General features: G+C 41.4%; 2 protein-coding genes across 3 annotated transcripts; both read left to right on the top strand.

Moving 5' to 3' along the window:
• Positions 1–508: 508 nt before the first annotated feature.
• On the top strand, positions 509–1,453 carry LOC125136172 (olfactory receptor 2B11-like). Its single transcript, XM_047796875.1, has one exon. The coding sequence runs from the start codon at positions 509–511 to the stop codon at positions 1,451–1,453; it is 945 nt and encodes a 314-aa protein (XP_047652831.1).
• A 4,983-nt stretch (positions 1,454–6,436) lies between these two features.
• On the top strand, positions 6,437–20,868 carry ZSCAN23 (zinc finger and SCAN domain containing 23). 2 transcript variants are annotated; one of them, XM_047796864.1, is made up of 5 exons: positions 6,437–6,473; positions 8,686–9,104; positions 9,419–9,566; positions 9,913–10,539; positions 18,301–20,868. In XM_047796864.1, exons 2-4 carry the CDS (start codon positions 8,697–8,699, stop codon positions 10,524–10,526), a joined length of 1,170 nt encoding a protein of 389 aa, XP_047652820.1. In that variant the 5' UTR covers positions 6,437–6,473; positions 8,686–8,696; the 3' UTR covers positions 10,527–10,539; positions 18,301–20,868. The 2 variants fall into 2 exon arrangements, with proteins under 2 accessions (XP_047652820.1, XP_047652819.1); XM_047796863.1 differs by lacking the exon at positions 18,301–20,868 and having other exon boundaries at positions 9,913–10,917.
• Positions 20,869–22,114: the final 1,246 nt, after the last annotated feature.

Here is a 22,114-nt window from a genome sequence, read left to right as displayed (position 1 = left end):
GTAAGAGGCCACTTTAGAGAGTGCCTTCTAGCCGTAACCTCACCTGGTGGAAAGGACGGGAATCCCTGTGGGTTCTCTTTTATAAAAGCACTAAGCCCATACATGAAGATCCACCTTCATGACCTAAGCACTTACCCAAGTCTCCACTTCTTACATTACCTACGCCCTTAAGGTCAAGGTAGCTGGGAAAAATCACCTCCCAGTGGCTTCTTTAGTGATTCAGAAGAACCGTAGCAAGTAATGTCCACTGACTTACCACACAGGGCTTTGAGTTAGGGAGAAAAAAAAAATGAAACCACTGAAAAGATTTTTCAAATGTGACTTTGTAATAGTAATTATAATTATTATATTCATTAATGTTGTTATGATTTCTATTGAGGGTGTACCTCGTTCCTCCTCCATAAAAAATATTTTTTTCCTGGTATCATCAAAACTTCTGCCAACCCAGGTTTTTTTTTAAGTCACCCTTATCTTCCTTGATTTTAGCAGGTGTCCCCATCAAAAGTCAATGAAACACATGAATGAAAGTTTTCCAAAGGATTTCATTCTGATGGGCTTCACGAAGTATCCATGGCTGGATCTTCCTCTCTTCTTTGCCCTCTTAATCTCCTACATGTTCACGCTGTTGGGAAACATTGCTATTATTCTGGTCTCTCAACTAGATTCCCAACTCCAAAGTCCTATGTATTTCTTCCTCACGAGCCTCTCCTTTTTGGACCTCTGTTTCACCACCACAACTGTACCCCAAATGCTGGTCAACTTAGGAGGGCCCAACAAGAATATCACTTACATAGGCTGTATGATCCAGGCCTATGTGTTTCACTGGCTAGGCTGTACTGAATGTGTCCTGCTTGGCATCATGGCCTTAGACCGCTATGTGGCTGTGTGTAAGCCTCTGAGATACTCTGTAATCATGAACCACAAGCTCTGCCGGCAGCTCTCCAGCACTGCTTGGTTCATTGGTCTGGCCAATTCTCTACTGCAGTCCACACTCACAATCCAGCTGCCCCTGTGTGGGAACCAGGAACTGGAACACTTCTTTTGTGAGCTGCCTGGTCTAATTAAGATGGCTTGTGTGGATATCACAGTCAATGAGCTTACTTTGTCCATGGTGGCCACCTTCCTGACAATGGGTCCCCTCTCCATGATTCTTATCTCTTACGGTTATATTGCCCAAGCTGTATTTCGAATCCCTTCTGCTGATGGGAGACATAAGGCCTTCAATACTTGTTCATCGCACTTACTAGTAGTGTCTTTGTTTTATGGCCCTGGCATCTACATCTATATGCAGCCCTCAGGGGACAGCCCTCAGGACCTTATCAAAGTTCTGACATTGTTTTACTGTGTTATTACTCCTATGGCCAACCCATTCATCTACACCTTGAGGAACAAGGACGTTAAAGGAGCTTTGAGGAGACTTCTAAGGAGGGTCGTTTTATTCAAGAGAATATGAGAAAACGATGCTTTATTCTGAATGGGAAAGACCAACAACAACCTGAAGTATATCCTCCATTAAATAGATGTTCCATCAAAATCATGGAATCACAGAAGATAATACTCAATAGAATCTGCAGAGGAGGAATATTTTTCTGCATTCTGGAGACCTTCAAGAAATGCAAGGACAGGTTTGGAAGGGCATCTAGGAAACACAGAGGAAGGAAAAAAACACAGATGTGATCACTGTGGGAAAAGCTTCATGCACATCATGAATCCTATTGGATATCAGAGAATCTATACAGGAGAAAATCCCTATCAGTGTTGAGTGTGGAAGAAACTTCAGTCAAAATCCAACCCTTTTGGGGGTTCCCATTGTGGCACAGTGGAAACGAATCCAACTAGTATCCATGAGGATTCAGTTCAAACTTTACTAAACCTCAGCGAATTCATACCGGAGAAAAAACCTATGACTCTGATGAATGAAAACCTGCAGTGGAAGTTCTGATCTTATAAGATATTATAGAATTCACACTGGGGAGGAACCCTATGAATGTGACGAGTGTGGGAAGGCCTTCCATCTAAGCTCACATCTCACTGAACACCAGAGAATCCACACCAGAGAAAAACCCTGTATGTGCAATAAGTGTGGAAGAGCCTTCAAACAGAGGTCATATCTCTTTCAACGCAAAAAAAAAGCACAAGTGATCAAAATCATGTTGTCTTAGTTACTGTAGTAAGACTGTTAAGCAGCATTTGTTCCTTGTAGAATTCAGAGAAGCCACTGGAACACTCTCCATATCTGTCTGAATTTCTCTGATATCAAAGTATCCACAGACTAGATTCTCTCTCAGAGTGAGCTAAGACAGATTTTCTATTTCTAGACATCAAGGCTGGCTAATTTAAAATATAAAGCTTCAGAATGGCCACTTTCATCCTAAACATAATTAAATCCAATTTACAGAAAAATGCACACCCATAACCCAGAATTGAAAGTACCATAACATTTTTCAAGTGAGTAGTTAAAGGTTTAGGCACTGCTTTTTTTTTTTTGTCTTTTCTAGGGCCGCACTTGTGGCATATGGAGGTTCCCAGGCTAGGGATCTAATCGGAGCTGTAGCCGCCAGCCTACACCACAGCCACAGCAACACCAGATCCAAGCCGCATCTACGACCTACACCACAGCTCACTAGGCATTGTGAGCTAGGAACTCCCTAAGCATTGCTTTTCTTCCTCACTTTTTCTTCCTTTGTTTTACGAATCTGTGGCAATCAATACCTTGGTAACTTGTTAGATGTTGCTTTAAAAGGGAGTTAACATGGGTGAGGAAAGATACTAGGTTCTAGTATCCACTACGCCACTGTGTGACCTTAGACAAGTCACCTACACATCTAGGCCTTAGATTCCTCATCTGTGAATTATGAGATTAGAATATATAATCTCTCAAAGATCCCTTGACTCTCTGCAATTGATTTTTGTGAATGCCATCAAGCCTCTGTATCTAATTCCTCAGACTGACATTCAAGAGCCCCCTTCACAAATTTGTCCCAGTGAAGAAATATTTTCAAAAGAAAGAAAGAATGAAAGAAAATTTTCTTTACTAACCCACCAGAGTTTTCTGCTCCTATTCTATTGGCCTCACTTTCCCCAGCACCCCCCACACAAGTACACTCGAGCTTTCATGCCTTTGTCTTCCATTCTTTCCCCTTCATGCCCTGAATGCCATCTTTATCTTTGTTTCCCCTACTAAATTTGACGTATATCTTACTGTAACTCCACTTAGAATAAACAAGCTTTCTGGGTGCTGAACCTCCCAGAGACTGTATGCATTATTCCTAACATGTCACTTAAAAGTGGGCTTGGGTTAAATATTGACCCTCTTTGGAATCTCTTGTCCTTTTTTTTCTTTTTCCCCAGTCACTTTACTATAGGCATCACTTCTTTCTAATTCTCTGTCTTCCCTCCAAACTTGTATTTTCCTAAATATCAGTACCTGGGAGAGGCAGCAGAGACAGTGGGCTCAATCAGATTCAAGAAAAAAAAAATGGAAAAGAAAATCCCAGACAGGGAGTCAAGGTACAGACACCCTACATCAGAATTTAGGACAGCTGCTAGTAAAAGATCTTAAAAATAAACAAAGTGTACCCCTCTTGTGTAAAAGAAGTCCAAGGGTAAATGGTTAAGGGTTGTTGCTTTTATTCCATGGAATCATTAGGGATCCAGGTCCTTTCCACCTTTTGCTATCCTCTGCATGCACCTTTTCTTCTATGGCTGCTGAAGCACCAGCCATCAACTCTACATTCCAGTCATCAGGAAGGGCACAAAAGGGACTCTGAGGAGTTCCTGCTGTGGTGCAGCTGGTAAATGATCTGGTGTGGTGGCATGGGTTTGATCCCCAGCCAGGGCAGTGAGTTAAGGATCTGGCATTGCCACAGTGGTGGTGTAGGTCACAGCTGTGGCACAGATTCAGTCCCGGGTTGGGAACATCCATATGCCATGGGTGCAGCCAAAAAAGAAATAGACCATTACCGGTTCCCCAGAAGACCCCAGTTGTGCTCCCTCCCAAACTATTCTTTGTTGTTGTTGTTGTTGTTGCTATTTCTCGGGCCGCTCCCACGGCATATGGAGGTTCCCAGGCAAGGGGTTGAATCGGAGCTGTAGCCACCGGCCTACGCCAGAGCCACAGCAACGCGGGATCCGAGCCTCGTCTGCAACCTACACCACAGCTCACGGCAACGCCGGATAGTTAACCCACTGAGCAAGGGCAGGGACCGAACCCGCAACCTCATGGTTCCTAGTCGGATTCGTTAACCACTGCGCCACGACGGGAACTCCCCAAACTATTCTTTTACTATTCCCCATTGTGACTGCTAACACAGATGTTAGTTTTCCCCGTTTTGGACTTTATATAAATTAAATCATGAAGAATGTATCTTTTGGTGTGTGGCTTCTTTTGACTTGCTATGTTTGGGAGATTTACCTCTGTGGCTTTAGCTGTTGTTCATTCGTTTTCATTGTTGTATATTATTCCACTGCAGAAATTATTTTTTAATCCATCCTACTGTTAATGGACTTTTGTTTTTTTTTTCCAATTGAAGGTTACAAAAAATGCTGCTAAAGTGTGTCTTAGTTGTAAACATATATGCAGTTCTGGTGGCAATATAAGTAGAAGTGAAAATCCTGGGTCATAGAATATGTGTATGTTCAACTTCAGCAGACATAGCAAGAGTTTCCCCAAGATGGTATTGCCAATTTAACCATTAAACAGCTCATTAACAGCTCATTAACACTGTATGAAAATTTCAATTGTTCCATAATACATGCCAATGTTTGGTAATGAATCCATTTTGAACAGAAATTTCATAGTTCAGTTTGTGGTTCCTTAAGAAATACCAAATGACCTATCATATTGGCAAAATTCAAAAACCTGAAAGCACACAGCTGGGCAGACTGTGTGAAAACAGGCATTATTGTGCATTGCTGTTGAAAGCACAAAATGATACAACCCTTTTAGAAGACACTTTTCTTTCTCCTCTCTTCTTTGTTCATTGAAGCATTTTTTTGTTAAAGAAAAATATTAGAAACAATCCAAATACCCCTCCCTAAGAGACCACTTGAAAAGAATTATGGTACAGTCACACAATGGAGGACTATGCAACTGTGAAATGAAAAAACTGACTATTTCTATAAAAAGATTTAGAATATTTTCCAGGCTACTCTATTAAGTGATAAAGCAAGTTGCAAAAGAGTATATTTATGAAGGTAAAGGGGGTAAATGCTTATTTTTGCAAAAGAAAGGAAGAGATGAGAGAAGGCATTAGGAAGGAAAGGATAAATTAAAAACTAATGAAAATGAAGCATGAGAATATAGGAGATAAAAGAGTTAGTGATGGAAGCAAAATTCTGACTATACCTTAATATATAATTTTGGTTTTGTACTAAGTTTTGCATGTTCAGAAAGAAAATGAAAAGGATGAAAGGAAAGCAAATCCTGAAAATGAATATATCAGAAACAAATGACAAACAGTATATCAAGTTTATAACATAACACCATAGAGAAAGAATTCAAATAAGGTATGCATATGTACTCTGATTATACTCCCCCAATGGGATATACTTCAAGAACAAATAAAGCAAGCAAAGAAATTTTGAACTGTACATAGCAGTGATGTTGATATTTTAATTTTGAAATTAAAAAATATATATTGTAAGGGAAAATTGAGGGAATATATCGATGTGTTGGGAACCTAGGTTTTCACTGTGGGAGAAAGGAAATCAAACGTGGAATGGTGAAAATGAAAAAAATCCGTGGAGTTGTATATGCATTGTACATATAAAATCCCTATCATATTATTAGATATATGATATACTCAATTATATATTATGTCATATATAGTTATATATTACATACAATGGATTTTTATATGTATATAAAATATATATAATGGATTATGCCTATGTTCTGGTTCTAAGGTCCACTGAAAGGCCTAGTAGCAATGAGCTTATCTATTACTCGAAAGCTAGATCTTGGCTTCTATATATTATTCTCCATTATGAGGAACGTAGCTTCATGGAGTCACAGTGGACTCCAAGTCTAAGGCTAACAAAGTATAAAATGAGCCTGGAATATCTTGTGCGAGAGATAAAGTTCACAAAAACTGTTTCTTTGCAAAGAATGTCAACTAATAACCTTAGAGGGAAGGTGCCTTAGGTTCCTAATCTGCTCAGTTACGTCTAATTCACAGGGTTGTTAAGCAGAGTGAATTAGTGTCTGTAAATGAGTTAATACGCATAAAACACGATTAGGTGTTATTATAACCCCCCTTTGTAAGAAAATATGCCACCTAGCGCCTGTCTACGCCTAGACCGGGGATTGAGCGCCGCGACCACAGAGGTGCGAAAACCTCCGGGCTTACTAGAGTGAACGCGGCCAGAACCGCTGTTCCCGCGGAGAGCGGCCGCCGTGACGCACTTCCGGCCTTTGTAGCGTGTCCCGGCTGCGGTTGTCAAGGATTCAGAGGTGGTGCCTCGGCTGCCGGGTGAGCTTTAGAATCGGGCTACGGCAGGTCCGGGCTGTGCGCCACGACCCCGGACTGGGTGTGGGAAGGAGGCAGCGGGTCTTGACCAGAGCTCAGCCGGGACCGGTGAGCGGCAGAGGAGGTTGCCTGGAACCTGGAAGGGCCTTGTTAACCAAAAGCCAGGGTCCTTGCCCCCACCCCCAGCCCCCTTGTTCTCGTCCAAGGCCTTCCACCGGTGCCTTTCTGAACGCTCTTTCCCCGCATCTTAGGATAAAGGTAGATTCGGACATCTAGGGTCGTTTCTATTTTCCCCACGTCTTACCAGTCTCTACCGGGGACTTATTTTAAACAACAAGCAAAGGTAGTTTTATGACATGCCACAGTCTCTCTTGGTCTGATACTGCGCCCCACACGCGCCCGCTGTGCCCAGTCCTCCCCCTGCCCACATCTGTTGGCTTTTTTTTTTTTTTTTAATGAATATTTTACATAGCACTTCATGTGTCAGCCAGCACTGTTGAAAGCACTTTCCAAATGTTGCCTTGTGTACTTCTCATAACTATGAGGTAGGCACTGGTATTATGTAAATACCCTATCCTTAGTTTTTAAACTTTTGCTTGCCAATACCTAAGAATAGTGTTGGGTTATTTTTACAGTGAATTACAATGATTTTACTTAAAATTAAAACAAAAACATTTAAAAACTAAAGGTCATGAAATCTATGGGTGAGCTATGACCAGGGTTTTTTGGTTTTTTTTATTTTATAAAATGGGATTTAAAAAATGAGTATCTATCACATAAGAATATAAGTGTTTTGTAAAAAAAATACTTCATTTATTTCTATATGTGTATTTCACACATGCAAAGACACATTCGTATACACATATATGTTTGTGTTCTGGGTCACAATATCAAATGTTTCTTACTGAGAATCCTGGTTAAAAAAGTTTGAAAACCTCGGCCCAAAAAATGGTGCTTGGAAATCACTAGGTCAAAAAATTGTTTCAGAAAATTGCCTTCATTAATTACTATCCTGGTTAAGATTGTTTGTAAGCTTTAAGTGGTCATCAATATTTGTCTCTTTGTTAGAACAGTTGCCCACTCTCCATCCTCAAGGAGCTTCAGAGAGAAACAATTTCCAAGAAGTTAAAGGGCAAGAAAGCTACAGTTCTGTTTTAAAAATATTAGGACTGGAGTTCCCTCGTGGTCTAGTGGGTTAAGCATCCAGCCTTATTACAGCTGTGGCGTGGGTTGCATTCCTGGCCTGGGAACTTTGACATGCCATGAGCGTGGCCAAAAGTATATGAGAACTAATATTTTCTTCATTTTAATATCTACGAGCCAAAACCACTTCGGTTGACTGCTTTCTGATTCTTTTGCCTTAGTGTTTAGGTCCCTAGGATACTTAAATCTTTCAATTAAGTTTGTAAGAAAAATAACTATAGTGGTGATTGAGAATACTTTAAAGTTTTACCAAACTGCCAGCTTCTTTGTGCACTTTATCTGTGATCTTGTTTTATCTCTTTATCAACCTGGAAAGAGAGGAAAGGTTGGCTTTAGGATTCCTGTCTTACGGATCGAGTAGACTAAGGCTCAAAATGCAAGGCCGAAGACTGTGGGGGAGGTACCTGAAGGATGGATCTCAGTCCCACATCTTCGGCACTCCGACCTCCCCTGATTGGAGGGACTCTGACTCTCTTCCCCAAGCGTGTTCTTTTACTCTTCATTCTGTCTTTTTATTGTCTTTACTTTCCCTCCCTCCTCCATTTTCGTTCCCTTTCCTCCTTGATTTTTAGTGTCATCTGTGACCACTTGGGCTCAGAATGTTTGTTTACCTCCACTCAACTCCAAACTTACTACAAGTCTAGTGTCTTGCCATTCCAATGGAAACCCAGTATATTCAAGTTGATTTATTTAGGCTGATTCATTCAGGATGATCGAAATGTTCCCTTTCTTCAATAAAACTGAGTCGGGGGTGGGGCATGTTTTTGTTTTCCTTCCTATATTACCGTCATCAGTATATGCATAGTCCTTATCATTGATCATACATTCATGTTCACTAGACACATTTACTAGTTTTGGTATAAATATTCCCAGTGTCAGCAGAAAAGATTTTCTACATTTTAATATTTTTTCTCTGCAAATTATTTTTTAGATTTTGGGATTTCCAGAAGAAAAAATCAAATTATCAAGAATCAAATTATCTTTTTCTAACCTATACTTTCTTTCTAAATAGTGAAGCATTAAATGGCCTCAGCCTTGGCCTTTCAGACTCCAGAGATGCAGGAAGGACTTATAGCAGTGAAAGTCAAAGAGGAAGAGAAGGACCATGCCTGTGGGCAAGAATCTGGCCAGTCAAGAGATAACCTGCACACCAGAGAGATCTTTCGTAGACGCTTCAGGCAGTTCTGCTACCAGGAGACCCCTGGGCCCCGAGAGGCTCTTCGAAGACTCCAGGAGCTCTGCCATCAGTGGCTGAGACCAGAGATGCACAGCAAGGAGCAGATCCTGGAGCTGCTGGTGCTGGAGCAGTTCCTGACCATCCTGCCCGAGGAGCTCCAGGCCTGGGTGAGAGAGCACCGTCCAGGGAGTGGAGAGGAGGCAGTAACTGTGCTGGAGGATTTGGAGAGAGAGCTGGATGAACCAGGAGAGCAGGTGGGAAGAGGGGAGCACAGAGTTTTGTCCTTGTGTGCTTAAGTGTGGCATTTCAGTGCAACAAGACGAGGAAGAGGAAAAGCTGGGTGTCTTTATGTCTGACTGGATCTGTAATAGGCTCTTAATCTCGCTGCCATTTTTTCTCTTTGCCAGTTGCTGCTGCTTCTTGGGGTTTTTTTTGTTTTGTTTTGTTTTTAAACTTATTTTTGTCTTTGCCAGCTTCTTGACCCTTCTTTTCCTATCCAGTGGACCTGAGAAGGACCTGTAATATCTTCTCTCATGTTTGGTTCCCAACTGTCTTTAATTTTTACCAGGTCCCAACCCGTGATCATGTACAGGAAGAGCCTGTGAAGGGGAAAACAATTCTAGGAGCAGCCCAGGAGTCGTCAAGTGGCCAGCATCAAACTCTGGAAGAGCAGTCTCAGTGCAACTTGCAAGAGTTGTGCCCAGCTCAGGAGACTGGTGAGGATTAGAATTTCCTCAGGAAGCCTAACTCATTCCCTGAATGTTCATCAATTCGGCATGTTTACATAGTGTCTGCTATGGGCCAGGCACTGTGCTAGGTAATGGGATACAGTGATGAGCAGAGTAGACGTGGTTCCTGCCCTCAGGAAGTTTACAGTCTGGTGGGAGAGGCAGACAACAAACAAGCAGTTATGATACAGAGCATTTTCTCCCTGAATTCCAGGTGTAATTGTTTAGAGTGGGAAAGTAAACAGAAAATGTGGTTGCTTGTCCCCTTCTGCCCACTCTCCTAAGTTTTTTTCTTTGGAAATAAGACAGTCATGCAGTCCATTTATTATTTCAGATGATAAGGCTGGGACTTGGAATGCCGAGTTAGCCCCAAAGAGAGAACTGTCTAAAGAAATGAAACCTCTGGTAGAAGTAACTGAAAAACTGAATGGTGATATTATTCGGATGCCTGAATGTGGAGAGACCTGTGAGCACGAAGGCAGACTGGAAAGGCAAAGGGTAAGCTCTTCAGTGGAGAGACCCTATATCTGTGGTGAATGTGGGAAAAGCTTTACCCAGAATTCCATCCTCATCGAGCACCAGAGAACACACACGGGCGAGAGGCCCTATGAGTGTGATGAGTGTGGGCGGGCCTTCAGCCAGCGGTCAGGACTGTTCCAGCACCAGAGACTCCACACTGGGGAGAAGCGCTACCAGTGCAGTGTTTGTGGCAAGGCCTTTAGCCAGAACGCTGGGCTTTTCCATCACCTCAGGATCCACACAGGGGAGAAACCTTACCAGTGCAATCAGTGCAGTAAGAGCTTTAGTCGACGTTCTGTCCTCATTAAGCACCAGAGAATTCACACTGGAGAAAGACCTTATGAATGTGAAGACTGTGGCAAGAACTTCATTTACCACTGCAACCTCATCCAGCATCGGAAAGTCCACCCTGTGGCTGAATCCAGCTAGCTCCTTGGAACAGGTAGGGCAAAATTTCCTGACATCACATCACTAGGCAGGGCAGAAAGGGTCCTGGTCCTGCTTGGTCCCTGAGAGAACAGTAATAGTTTAATCCTCTCCTATGGGAAGCTCCAAGGAAAGCTAGTGAAAATGTCCTTATGTTTATGCTGAGCGAAGCATAATATCTTAAGTATATCATTCAAAATCTCTTTGGTCAGTTGATAGCCATAACTGTGCAATACTGAATATTGTGTTGACTTCATCAGCATAGTCTCAAACACATTTGTCCAAAAAGTTTTCTAGGTGTGCCTCAAGAAAACCCCTTTGGGAGTTCGCGTCCTGGCGCAGTGGAAACGAACCTAAGAATCATGAGGTTGCAGGTTCGATCCCTGGCTCGCTCAGTGGGTTAAGGATCCAGCGTTGCCATGAGCTGCGGTGTAGGTAACAGATGCAGCTGGGATCTGGTGTTGCTGTGGCTGTGGCTGTGGCTGGCAGCTTTAGCTCCTATTCGACCCCTAGCCTGGGAACCCTCCATATGCCGTGGGTGTGGCCCTAAAAAAACCCAAAAAAAACAAGAAAACCCTCTTTCATCTCAGTTTTTAAAAACTTTTTTTTAAGTCAAAGGTAGTTCACTGAGTAATTTAAAAATAATTTTAGGACTTCCTGTCATGGCTCAGCAATTAGTGAACCCGACTAGTATCCATGAGGACATGGGTTCGATCTCTGGCCTTGCTCAGTGGGTAAAGGATCTGGTATTGCTGTGAGCTATGGTGTAGGTGGATCCAGCATTGCTGTGGCTGTGGTGTAGGCCAGCAGCTACAGCTCCAATTCAACCCCTAGTCCTGGGAACCTCCCTATGCTGTGGGTGCAGCCCTAAAAAAAAGACAAAAAAGAATTACAGTAGGAGTTCTCTTATGGCTTGAGGACCCAGCATTGTCATTCCTGTGGTGTGGGTTCAATCCTTGGCCCAGGAACTTCTGCATGCCAGGGGAGGGGGCAAAAAAAACTGCAGTAAAGTCCATAATTTAAACTATTAGGTTAGTTTCCATTCTTATTAAGATGTGATAATTTGCTTTTTATACTAAAGGTGTCAAATGAATCCTCCCATAAATATACAACAGGTGTCTCCTTATAGGGTTTTAGTAATTCAGACTTCAGTTAAGAACCAAGGGATTAAAGCAAGCCTACGTTATAAGTACCTCAGTGGCTGGTCATAAATATTGCTCATTATTTTAAGTTTGTACAAAGGCCAAGAAACTTAGCTAAAAATCTGATATCTCACTTCAGATCTTTGTTATAAAAACGTAAGCCTCTTTGCATTTTTCCTGTGACTTAGCATTTTGGGGTTTTGCTTTTTTTCTTTATTTAACCTTTCTTTTTTTTTGTCCTTTTGCCTTTCTAGGGCCACTCCTGCGGCATATGGAGGTTCCCAAGCTAGGGGTCTAATCTGAGCTGTAGCCCCTGCCTACGCCAGAACCACAGCAACGCTGGAGCAGAGCCACGTCTGCAACCTACACCACAGCTAACGGCGACGCTGGATCCTTAATCCGCTGAGCAAGGCCAGGGATCGAACCTGTAACCTCATCGTTCCTAGTCGGATTCGTTAACCACTGAGCCACGACGGGAACTCCCTATTCAACCTTTCTTATAGAAAAATTTCAAACATATACAAAAGTAGAGAGAAAAGTATGATCATTCTTGCCTGTTGATTGCTTTTTATAACCTCCATGCTTCTCAGCACTACCTATTGATTATCACCAATGTCATGCATTTTAAAAAAAATTCTTTCCCTTAACGCTGATTGTTACCAAGTTTTATACTAAGGCTAGGAGTCAAAAAAATGGAAAAATCTATGTGATAATAATTTAGATTGGAAAACCAAATACACAACAGGTAACTTAACAATAATAGAAACACTGTAAGTGACCTTAGAGATCACTTCTGCATGCCCTTCTTTGACAGATACAGAAAGAGAAGCTCTGGGAAGTGGCTGTAAGATCATACAGCCAGTTAATGGAGCTGGAACTAGAACCCTATCTCCTAATGCCTCGTGCAATGTTCTTCCCACTAAGCTGCTGGAAGCATTCTATCGCCATAGAGAAGTTAGAGCGCTTATAAGGCATTGAGGATTTGCTTTTAGTGCAACAAACATCTGTAAACATCTGTTTCAATAAATGCCCAGCCTTTCTATTTAATTTACAGAATTGTTCCAGGAAATATTCCTCCCACTTATCTCTCATTTGAGGTATTTTGTATTTTTTGTATTGAGTATTTTTCACTTTAAATTTTAATTTAGTTAGAGGGACTTTTTATTTTTTTTATTACTCAGTGAATTTTATTACATTTATAGTTGTACAACAATCATCACAACTAACTTTTTATAGCATTAGAAGGACTTTTTAAAAAAGATAATTCTTGGAGTTCCTGTCGTGGCTCAGTGGTTAACAAATCTGACTAGGAACCATGAGGTTGCAGGTTCGATCCCTGGCCTTGCTCAGTGTGTTAAGGATCCGGTGTTGCCATGAGCTGTGGTGTATGTAGGTTGCAGACTCGGCTCGGATCCCGCATTGCTGTGGCTCTGGCATAGGCTGGTGGCTACAGCTCTGATTTGACCCCTAGCCTGTGAACCTCCATATGCCATGGGAGCAGCCCAAGAAACTGCAAAAAAACAAAACAAAAAACAACAAAACAAAGCAAAAAAGATAATTCTTTCTTCACCTGGTTCTAGCATCAAAACAATATTTTAAAAATTCCCTGTCTTTCTTTCCTATTATAGGTAGTCATTTACTAGTTTGTGTGTATTTCAGTGTTTCTTTACATAAGTACAAGAAAATATGAATATATCATCTTATTACCCTGATTACACAGAATGATGGCATACTATTTACACTCTTCTACACCTTGCCATGTTCATGAAACAATATAATCTTTAGAGATTTCTACATTATAATAGAGAGCTTCCTCGTTCTATTTACAAGAGGGTAAGATCGCATTTGTTGGTGCTCCATCATTTAACATACTCCTACAGATGAAAAACCATGCCTTTAAAAAGTTACGTATTGTTTCATTCTTCTCCTCAGTTCAGTCCAAATCACACCTTTTCTATTTAAAAGTGAACAACTTCCACATAAGCTAGGAAGCAGGGTTTGGGTGACTGTAATTGCACATAATTCCTCACTGGAGAAGTGATGGTTAGTGGATTTCAGTTTTGTGTAGTTTGCTCTGTTATGTATTCTTATGCCTAACATTTCACACTACCTGTGTCACTACTTGTGATTAATTGTAGGTATTGTCAACAATCTTAGAGAAAAAAAAGAAAATCTTAAATTTCCCCAAGAATGTACTTTATTGTGTTTTTTTTTTTAGGGCTGCACCTGCAGCATATAGAAGTTCCCAGGCTAGGGGTCGAATCTGAGCTACAGCTGCCAGCCTATGCCACAGCCCCAGCAACACCAAATCAAAGCTGCGTCTGTGACCTATACTGCAGCTCATGGCAACGCCGGATCCTTTAACTCACTGATCGAGGCCAGGGATAGAACCCATATCCTCATGGATCCTAGTTGGGTTCATTACTGCTGAGCCACAGTGGGAACTCCCAGATCAAGCTTTTAAAGGATGTATGTTTAATAGAATGAGTTTTTATACCTGCAGTTGAAGTTTGGATGTTTGGTTTGTTCTGTGCCTGATTTTTGTTTTATTTTTAACAGCTTTAAAAAAATTCTTAATTTTCCCAACAACTGGTCAAACACTAAGAAACAAAATATGTTATATATGCTTTGGATAGAGATGTACTGCTTAGACTGCAATGATGATTAACATGATTAAAATGACTGATAGTTCACCAAACTAACTTTCCTTGTTTTCTGATATTAATTGTGCTAGTTCTCTTGTGCTAATTCTTTTTTCTAGGATGCACATTCCTCATGTGAGGAAATATCTGACTTAACCTATAGACAGTGGCATGTAGACGTTGACTTCTGTGATTATTCTGTCTTCCTGGCCAGTTCTTAGTTATCTTCCTCTTATATTTCTAAATTTCCCTCACTGCTCTCCTTTCTTTTTCCACCCTGGCTCCTTTTATTCAACCTCTGAAGTCTCTAGTATTGATCTCCTTTCAGGTGTTCCCTGGCCCAGTATCCATCCTTCCTTATCTAATCTGAAAGAGCAGAGTAGTCAGTTTCATGGTTGAGCAAAGTGTAAGAAATATTGATTTGAATCCAACTATATACCTTATTGGTCCTTGAAGAACAGTCCAGCATCCCTTTGAGTACTGTTAGGACCGTGGACACGAACTACATCAAGAAATGGCTAAATATCAGAGTTCCCATCATGGGAACTAGGAACCATCATCTAACTAGGAACCATGAGGTTGCTGGTTTGATCCCTGGCCTCACTCAGTGGGTTAAGGATCTGGTGTTCCCGTGAGCTGTGGTGTAGGTCGTAGATGCATTTTAGATCCTGCGCTGCCGTGGCTGTGGCTGTGGCTGGCAGCTGTAGCTCTGATTAGTCCCCTAGCCCTACAAAGACAAAAAGAAAAAAAAAAAGAAGTGGTTAAATATCTTGCAATGAAAACCTGCCTAGAAATGTAGATAGAGCCCTGAGGATTCACTTTCATTATAATTTTTTAAAGTAACATTTCTTTCTTTTTTTTCTTCCTTCCCTTCCTTTCTTTCTCTCTCTCTCTCTCTCTTTTTTTTTTTTTTTTTTGCTTTTTAGGGCCACATTGGCAGCAGATGGAAGTTCCCAGGCTAGCAGTTTATTCAAAGTTACATCTGCCAGCCTGCACCACAGTCACAGCGGCTTGGGATCTGAGACACATCTGTAGCCTACAACACCAGATCCTTAACTTGCTGAGCAAGGCCACGGATAGAACCCGCATCCTCATGGATACTAGTCAAGTTCTTAACCCATTAAATCACAACAGGAACTCCAGTAACATTTATTTCTTAAAGTTAGCATGTGCATAATAGCCAAAAAATAAGCAAATAGGAAGCAAAAAACAGTTATCCATTATCACAAGCAGTTTACAGTTTGATGGGTCCTCCTAGGTCTTGTTTGTGTATCTGCACAATGAAGCATCCATTTTTATGTAATTAAGATCATAGTTATGTATTCATGCTTTTTCACACATCATGAATATTTACCATTTCAAAGTCCCAAAGTTATATGCATATTTTATGTTGATAACTAAGAATATACTACACCAACTCAATCTGGGAGGAAAAAAAATGTAATCTTGCCTTTCTTGGTGACAAAGATTTCATAAAAGACAAAAATGGCAATAGGCCTGTAGATAAAGATACTGGTAAAGTTATTAAAATACTACATTCCCTTAATGTTCAATTAAAAATGACATATGGAGTTCCCTTGTGGCCTAGTGGTTAAGGATTCAGCATTGCACTGCTGTGGCTTGGAATTGATCCCTGGCCCAGGAATTTCCACATGCTATGGGCGTGGCCCCCCCAAAACACACATAATGCAAACTTTCACTGTAATTTTGATTTGTTTTTTCTTTTTTGCCTTTTTTTTTTTTATTTCTTTTGGGCCGCTCCCGCGGCATATGGAGGTTCCCAGGCTAGGGGTCTATTGGAGCTGTAGCCCGGGGCCTATGCCAGAGCCACAGCAACGCCAAATCTGAGCCGAATCTGCAACCTACACCACAGCTCACGGCAACGCTGGATCGTTAACCCACTGAGCAAGGGCAGGGACCGAACCTGCAACCTCATGGTTCCTAGTCGGATTCGTTAAGCACTGCGCCACGACGGGAACTCCTTCACTGTAATTTTGAATTGAAGGTCAGGACTCCAGGAGAATCACATCTCTGTCCATATTTTGTATTTGGAAATGACTCTTTATTTTCTATATCTGATAAAACTTTTCCTTTAAAAAACATAATTTATAGGGGAAAATCACTTTATATTTTTCGAGTAAGACAAAAATTATCTCTGAGGAGATTTTAAAATAAAAGTAGGAGTTCCCATCATGGCTCAGTGGGAGGATTTTCACTGTGAGGATGCAGGTTGGATCCCTGGCCTCCCTCAGTGGGTTAAGGATCTGGCATTACCATGCAGTTCTGGTTCAGCCCATTGCTTGGGAACTTGCATATGGCACAGATGTGGCCATAAAACAAAGTCTATTTAAAATCAAAATTATAAAATAAGAAGTATTTTCTGTGGAAGAATTTTGAAATATAAAATATATACCAATATACATGTGTTGTTAGTTAAATGCTGAGTTAATAACTAAGTAAGAAGTAGGTTCTCTGCAGAGGAAGATGGAGGATAGAGAAAAGTGTTTTTGGCAAAGGAAAGGTGAAGCAAGACTCCCATTTAAGGCAGGCCAAGAGTTCCCTTCATGGCTCAGTGGTTAATGAACCTGACTAGGAACCATGAGGACGCAAGTTCTATCCCTGACCTTGCTCAGTGGATTCAGGATCTGGTGTTGCTGTGAGCTGTGTAGATCAAAGATTTGGCTCGGATCCCATGTTGCTGTGGCTGTGGTGTAAGCCGGCAGCTGTAGCCGTGATTCAACCCCTAGCCTGGGAACTTCCACATGCCGCAAGTACGGCCCTAAGGAAAAAAAAAAAGATAGGCCAAAAGTCAGGAGTTTTCCAGTTTGGCTGGGTCATGGAGTTCCTGTAGAATGCAGGAGTGGGAGAGTGTAGATAAGGGCCAGACAGAGAGGGCCTTGAACACTTTGCTAATGAGTTGAGTCTTTGATAAACAGTGTAGAATCCTCAGAAGTATTTTTGTGTGTGTGCAATAGGAGCTTTTTACTATAGAATCAAAGAATACTGAGCTTTAAAAAGAGATTTGGGGAGTTCCCATTGTGGCACAGTGGGTTAAGAACCTGACTGCAACAGCTTGGGTTGCTGCAGAGGCATGGGTTTGATCTCTGGCCCAGCACAGTGGGTTAAAGGATCAGGCATTGCTATAGCTGCAGCTTAGGTCACAGCTTCAGCTCAGATTCAGCCTCTGGTCCCAGAATTTCCTTATGCCATGGGTGTGGCTATTAAAAAAAAAAAAGATTTTGGAGTTTAGCCATTTTATACCTACGTGAAGTAAGTGAAACCCAAGTGGTTAAATACTTAAATTGATCTTCCTAGTTTTTAATCACATTATAACTTTTTTAAACAAAACTATGAACAAAGATCATTGTGAATTTTATGTAGTTTCATGGACACTTAGACTTGGAGCCCTGAGACACATTTTAGAAATCTGCAAAAACCAAGTGAGATGGAAAAAGAAAAAGGTGAACAAAATATGAGAACATAAAAAGGAATCAGAAGGCAAAATTAGACACTAAAATTCTGGCCAACAATGGTGACCAAAGAGAAGGAAAAATAAAGAGATGCAGAGACAGCTTTACCAAGAAACGTGCTTCATCTTCGTAATACTTATTAGAAATCTCTCCATCTCAGTTTTTTCAAGTGTCTTGGGTAGGAGAGTCTTAAGCGTGAAAATAGTCACTGCCTTCACTCCTCATTTTAGTACTTCCATAAAAAGGAGAACAGCACAGTCTAAAATTGCTGTGGTGTTTTTAGGTCTCTTTGGACCAACATCCAGACTTCCGTGCCAGCTACCTTAGCCTTTGAGGAAGCCTCTGTTTCTTGGTGCATGCTTGTATTGCAATCACCTGGGCTGTTGGAGGTGCAGTTGCTTATGCCCCCATGCCTTACTGACTAAATCACTGGTTGGGTTACTTAGAGCGACCTGATGATTCAAAGATTTAAAACAGTGTAGAACAAGCCGACTTCTGCCCCTGTTGTTGCCATTTCCCTTAGGTGGATGTTGATTACTGCTTCTGACCCTGGGAACAGAGTGGAGGTAGCTGACAGTTGGAATCTCAGGAGACTGCTGAAGAGGGACCCTGAAGGCTGAGAAGACTGGACTGGGTCCTAACGGAATCTAGGGTTGCGCAGCATGGTGAGAGTGGCCAGGTGTCCTCAATGGAGGAGAAATATATGAGCCCAGACTCTGTGGCTATTGGACACCACAGGTTATGGGCCCTTGTGGATATGCCTGCCTGATCCGATAAGAGGAAGCCTCTGAGCACGCGGACGCGGGGCCGGGTGCCAGACCAACTGCTGAGATGACGGGTGCTCCTGATTTCCCAGGGAGCCGGCCGGCACGCGTCCCAGCATTGTGACGTATTTTCGGTTCCTCGTGCGCGCTGTGCCCTAAAGAGCGTTTTTCAATTGTTTCCAGAGCCTGAGCAGGTGCTGGTGGGAGCTTGTGTCCTTCTCCCCACGCAGGGTACTTTATACCTCTGCAGAGATCTTGGGACTGGAGGCGGGGATGTGGACCCCTTTTTCTCAGGCTTCGCTTGGGTTCCTCTCTCTTGCCTTTACATAGACCCCTCAGGATTCGACTTTCCGTGTCGGCGCTTCCGGACGTTTCGGAGATACAGAGTAGTAGAGGTGGGTCTCTACGGATTACCTGTTTCTCAGGTGAAGACAGATTTACCAGTGAGGAGCCCCTCTCCAGGGTCCGTTGGCTGACGGATCCTTAAGGCTAAAATACGGTTTATTATACCTTTTCTGAATTAGCATGAGTAGTTTTTTAGCTTTAATTAAAATCCCTTATATAATAATGGTCATATTTGTATCATAGAGGCTTAGCTCTTTAAAAACATACTATAACGTGATCCTCACAGTTTTGCAAAACAAAGGGAAGTACTCTGTGAATTTCTGTGGCTAAGGAAACAGACGCAGAAGCGCGACAGAGGAAGTAGGGGAGGGTGGCCTCTCGTTACTGACAGGTAAAAGTAGAAGCCCAGGTTCCACCTTTGATTTCCATTGAACTCCTCACCGTCGGGTAGGGGTGGGAGTTCTGGCTTCCAGAAGATCACCATAGACACTGTGTGAGTGCTGACTTCTTACTGCTGAATGATGGTAAAAGTCCTGACTCCCCACTGGCCCTTTTCTGACATTGCCTCATGGTCACCCTCCCCTACTTCCCCTGCCACAATAATTTAGAGGAAACCAGATAAAACCTAAGGTTTAAACTCCAGAGTCTCATAATACAGAATATCCACATTTCAATTTAAAGAAATAATCAGAATACCAAGAACCAGGAAGATCTTAAACTGAATGAAGAAAATTAAAAGATGCCAACACCAAGCTAACAGAGATGTTAGAAGTAGTCTGACGAAGATTTAAAGCAACAATGATTTAAAAAAAAATGCTTCAATGAGAAATTGTGAACACATGTAAAAGAAATGAAAATATAGAAAGTCTCAGCAGGGAACTAGAAAGTGCTAGCCTCCCCCCCCCCAAAAAGATATAAAAGAGAACAAAAAATATTGTAAAATTAAAGCCTATGGGTGATCTCAACAACAGAATGGAGGAGTTAGAGGAAAAGAATTTGTGAACTAGAAGATAAAACAGAAATGACCCAATCCAAATAGAAAACAGACTTGGGGGAGGGGGGCGGTGAGGGAGAAAAGGGTAATAGGTTGGGAAAAAAGTTCCTTAAAATTATGTTCACTTCCTAGTCACCAGAACCTATAAATATTACCTTATGTGGTAAAACAGTGAATATTATTTTATATGGAAAAATAAGGATCTTGAGAAAGATTACCCTGGATTATCCAGGTGGGTCATATAAGAAAGAGGTAGAGGGTAATGAGACACGTGAGAGAAGATGGTGATGTGAAAGTGGAGGCAGAGATTGGAGTGATGTGGCCTCAAGCCCAAGGAACACCAAGCCATGACCAGCAGCTCTAGAAGCTGGAAGAGAAAAACAGGGTCTACCCCAGAGTCTCTGCAAGGAGCACAGCCCTGACCACACCTTGATTTCAGACTTCTAGAACTGCAGAGAGAATAAATTTCTGTTTTAAGCCACAAATTTGTGGTAATTTGCTCTAGCAGCTAAAGGAAACAATGCTAAGAACCTCTGGACATGTGCAACTATAGAAAAGATGTAATGTTTATGTTTTGAAGTCCCAAAGAGGATGGAGCTGAAAAAGTACTGGAAGAAATAGTGGCTGGAAACTTCCACAAGTTGGCAGTAGACACATACCTACAGATTCAAGAAGCTGAGCAAGTGAGAACAGGAAAAACCCAGAGAAATCGATTCAAAACCACATCACAGACTTCCTAAACCCAAAGACAAAAAATTTTGAAAGCAGTCAGAGAAAAATGACATCTATAGGAGAAAATTCAAATGACAGTGGATTTCTTATGAGTAATAATGGAGGCCAGAAGCATTGGCATGGTTATTTTTATAGATCTGAAAGAAAGGAACTGTCAAGCCAGAATCCTCTAATTGGTGAGAATAGCTTTCAAGAGTGAAGGGGAGAAGTTCCTGCTGTGGTGCCTCGGGGTTGCAGCAGAGATGTGGGTTCATTCCCTTGCAGTGGCAATGGTTAAAGGATCTGATGTTGCTGCAGCTGCAGCACAAGTTGCAGCTGTGGCTTGGACTCAGTTCCTGCCCCAAGAACTTCCATATGCCATGGATACAGCCATTAAAAGAAAAGAAAAAAGTGAAGGGAAAAATTAGGGTGTCAGATGAGTTAGACAGAATTGTCACCTGGAAACCTACCTTTAAAAATACCAAGGAGTTCACTCTTGTTTGTTGCAGGTTGAGGATCTGGCATTGTCACTGCCGTAGCTTGGGTTGCCGCTGTGGCTCAGGTTTGATCCCTGGCCCAGGAACTTCCACATGGGGGGGGTGGGGTGGGATGGCCAAAAATAAGTAAATAAATAAAAATATAACATGGCAAAAGGAAGTTCTCTAAAGGAGAACTGAGAAAGAAGAAAGAATATGGATAAATGTAATAAGCTTTCCTTCTCTTGATTGTTCTAAATTATGTTAAACTGTTGAAGCAAAAATTATAATACGGTCTGATGTGCTAAATATATTTAGAGGAAATATCTAAAAGAATTCACTTATAAATGGGAAGGATAAAGGATGTAAAGGGAAGTAAGGTTTCTATACTTAAACTGGTGAAATGATGACACCAATAGAATGTGATAAGTTGTTTATAATGTGACATTGACATCTAGAGCAACTACTAGAAAAGCTATACAAAGAGATATACTAAAAATATTATAGATAAATCAGAATGCAGTTAAAACATCCAGCTTACAAGAAGGCAAGGAAAAGGAAAATGAGAAAACAAATATGAAATGGCAAAATTAGAGGAGTAGAGAACAGAGTCTTGGTTGCCGTTAATGTGAAGTTGGGAGTGAGAGGGAGTTGGGTTTGTTCACCAAAGGGATTTTTTGTACTGATGGAAATGTTCCGGATCCTGACTGTAACAATGTAAATACTCTTGTGACATTGTACTATACTTCTGCAAAATACTACTATTTGTGGAAATTTGGTAAAGTAAAAGATCTCTGCATTGTTTCTTGCAATGTCTATGAATCTATAATTATATTACAATAAAATTTAAAAAACAAAAGCGTAGTGTTTTGTGATATGAGAAAGTTATATTGAATTCAAATTTCAGTGTTTAGAAACCAAGTTTTATTGGAACAAAAAAAGTTGGTCTTTAAGAAAACCAGTTGATTAGTGTTAGATTATTATTTATTTTGTCTTTTCTTGGGCCGCACCCAGGCTAGGGGTCTAATCGGAGCTGTAGCCACTGGC

Source organism: Phacochoerus africanus, chromosome 9 (genome assembly GCF_016906955.1).
Source record: "Phacochoerus africanus isolate WHEZ1 chromosome 9, ROS_Pafr_v1, whole genome shotgun sequence".
NCBI classification, from domain to species: domain Eukaryota; kingdom Metazoa; phylum Chordata; class Mammalia; order Artiodactyla; family Suidae; genus Phacochoerus; species Phacochoerus africanus.
The sequence above is the reverse complement of the archived record's forward strand: the minus strand, read 5'-3'. Positions and strand labels throughout refer to the sequence as shown.

Bases quoted from the DNA above. Each gene is read 5' to 3' on its own strand.
- LOC125136172 (XM_047796875.1), top strand. From the start codon at position 509: ATGAAACACATGAATGAAAGTTTTCCAAAGGATTTCATTCTGATGGGC.
- ZSCAN23 (XM_047796864.1), top strand. From the start codon at position 8,697: ATGGCCTCAGCCTTGGCCTTTCAGACTCCAGAGATGCAGGAAGGACTT. The intron at 9,105-9,418 runs GTGGGAAGAGGG...AATTTTTACCAG, and splicing joins TGGATGAACCAGGAGAGCAG to GTCCCAACCCGTGATCATGT. The intron at 9,567-9,912 runs GTGAGGATTAGA...TTATTATTTCAG, and splicing joins GTGCCCAGCTCAGGAGACTG to ATGATAAGGCTGGGACTTGG.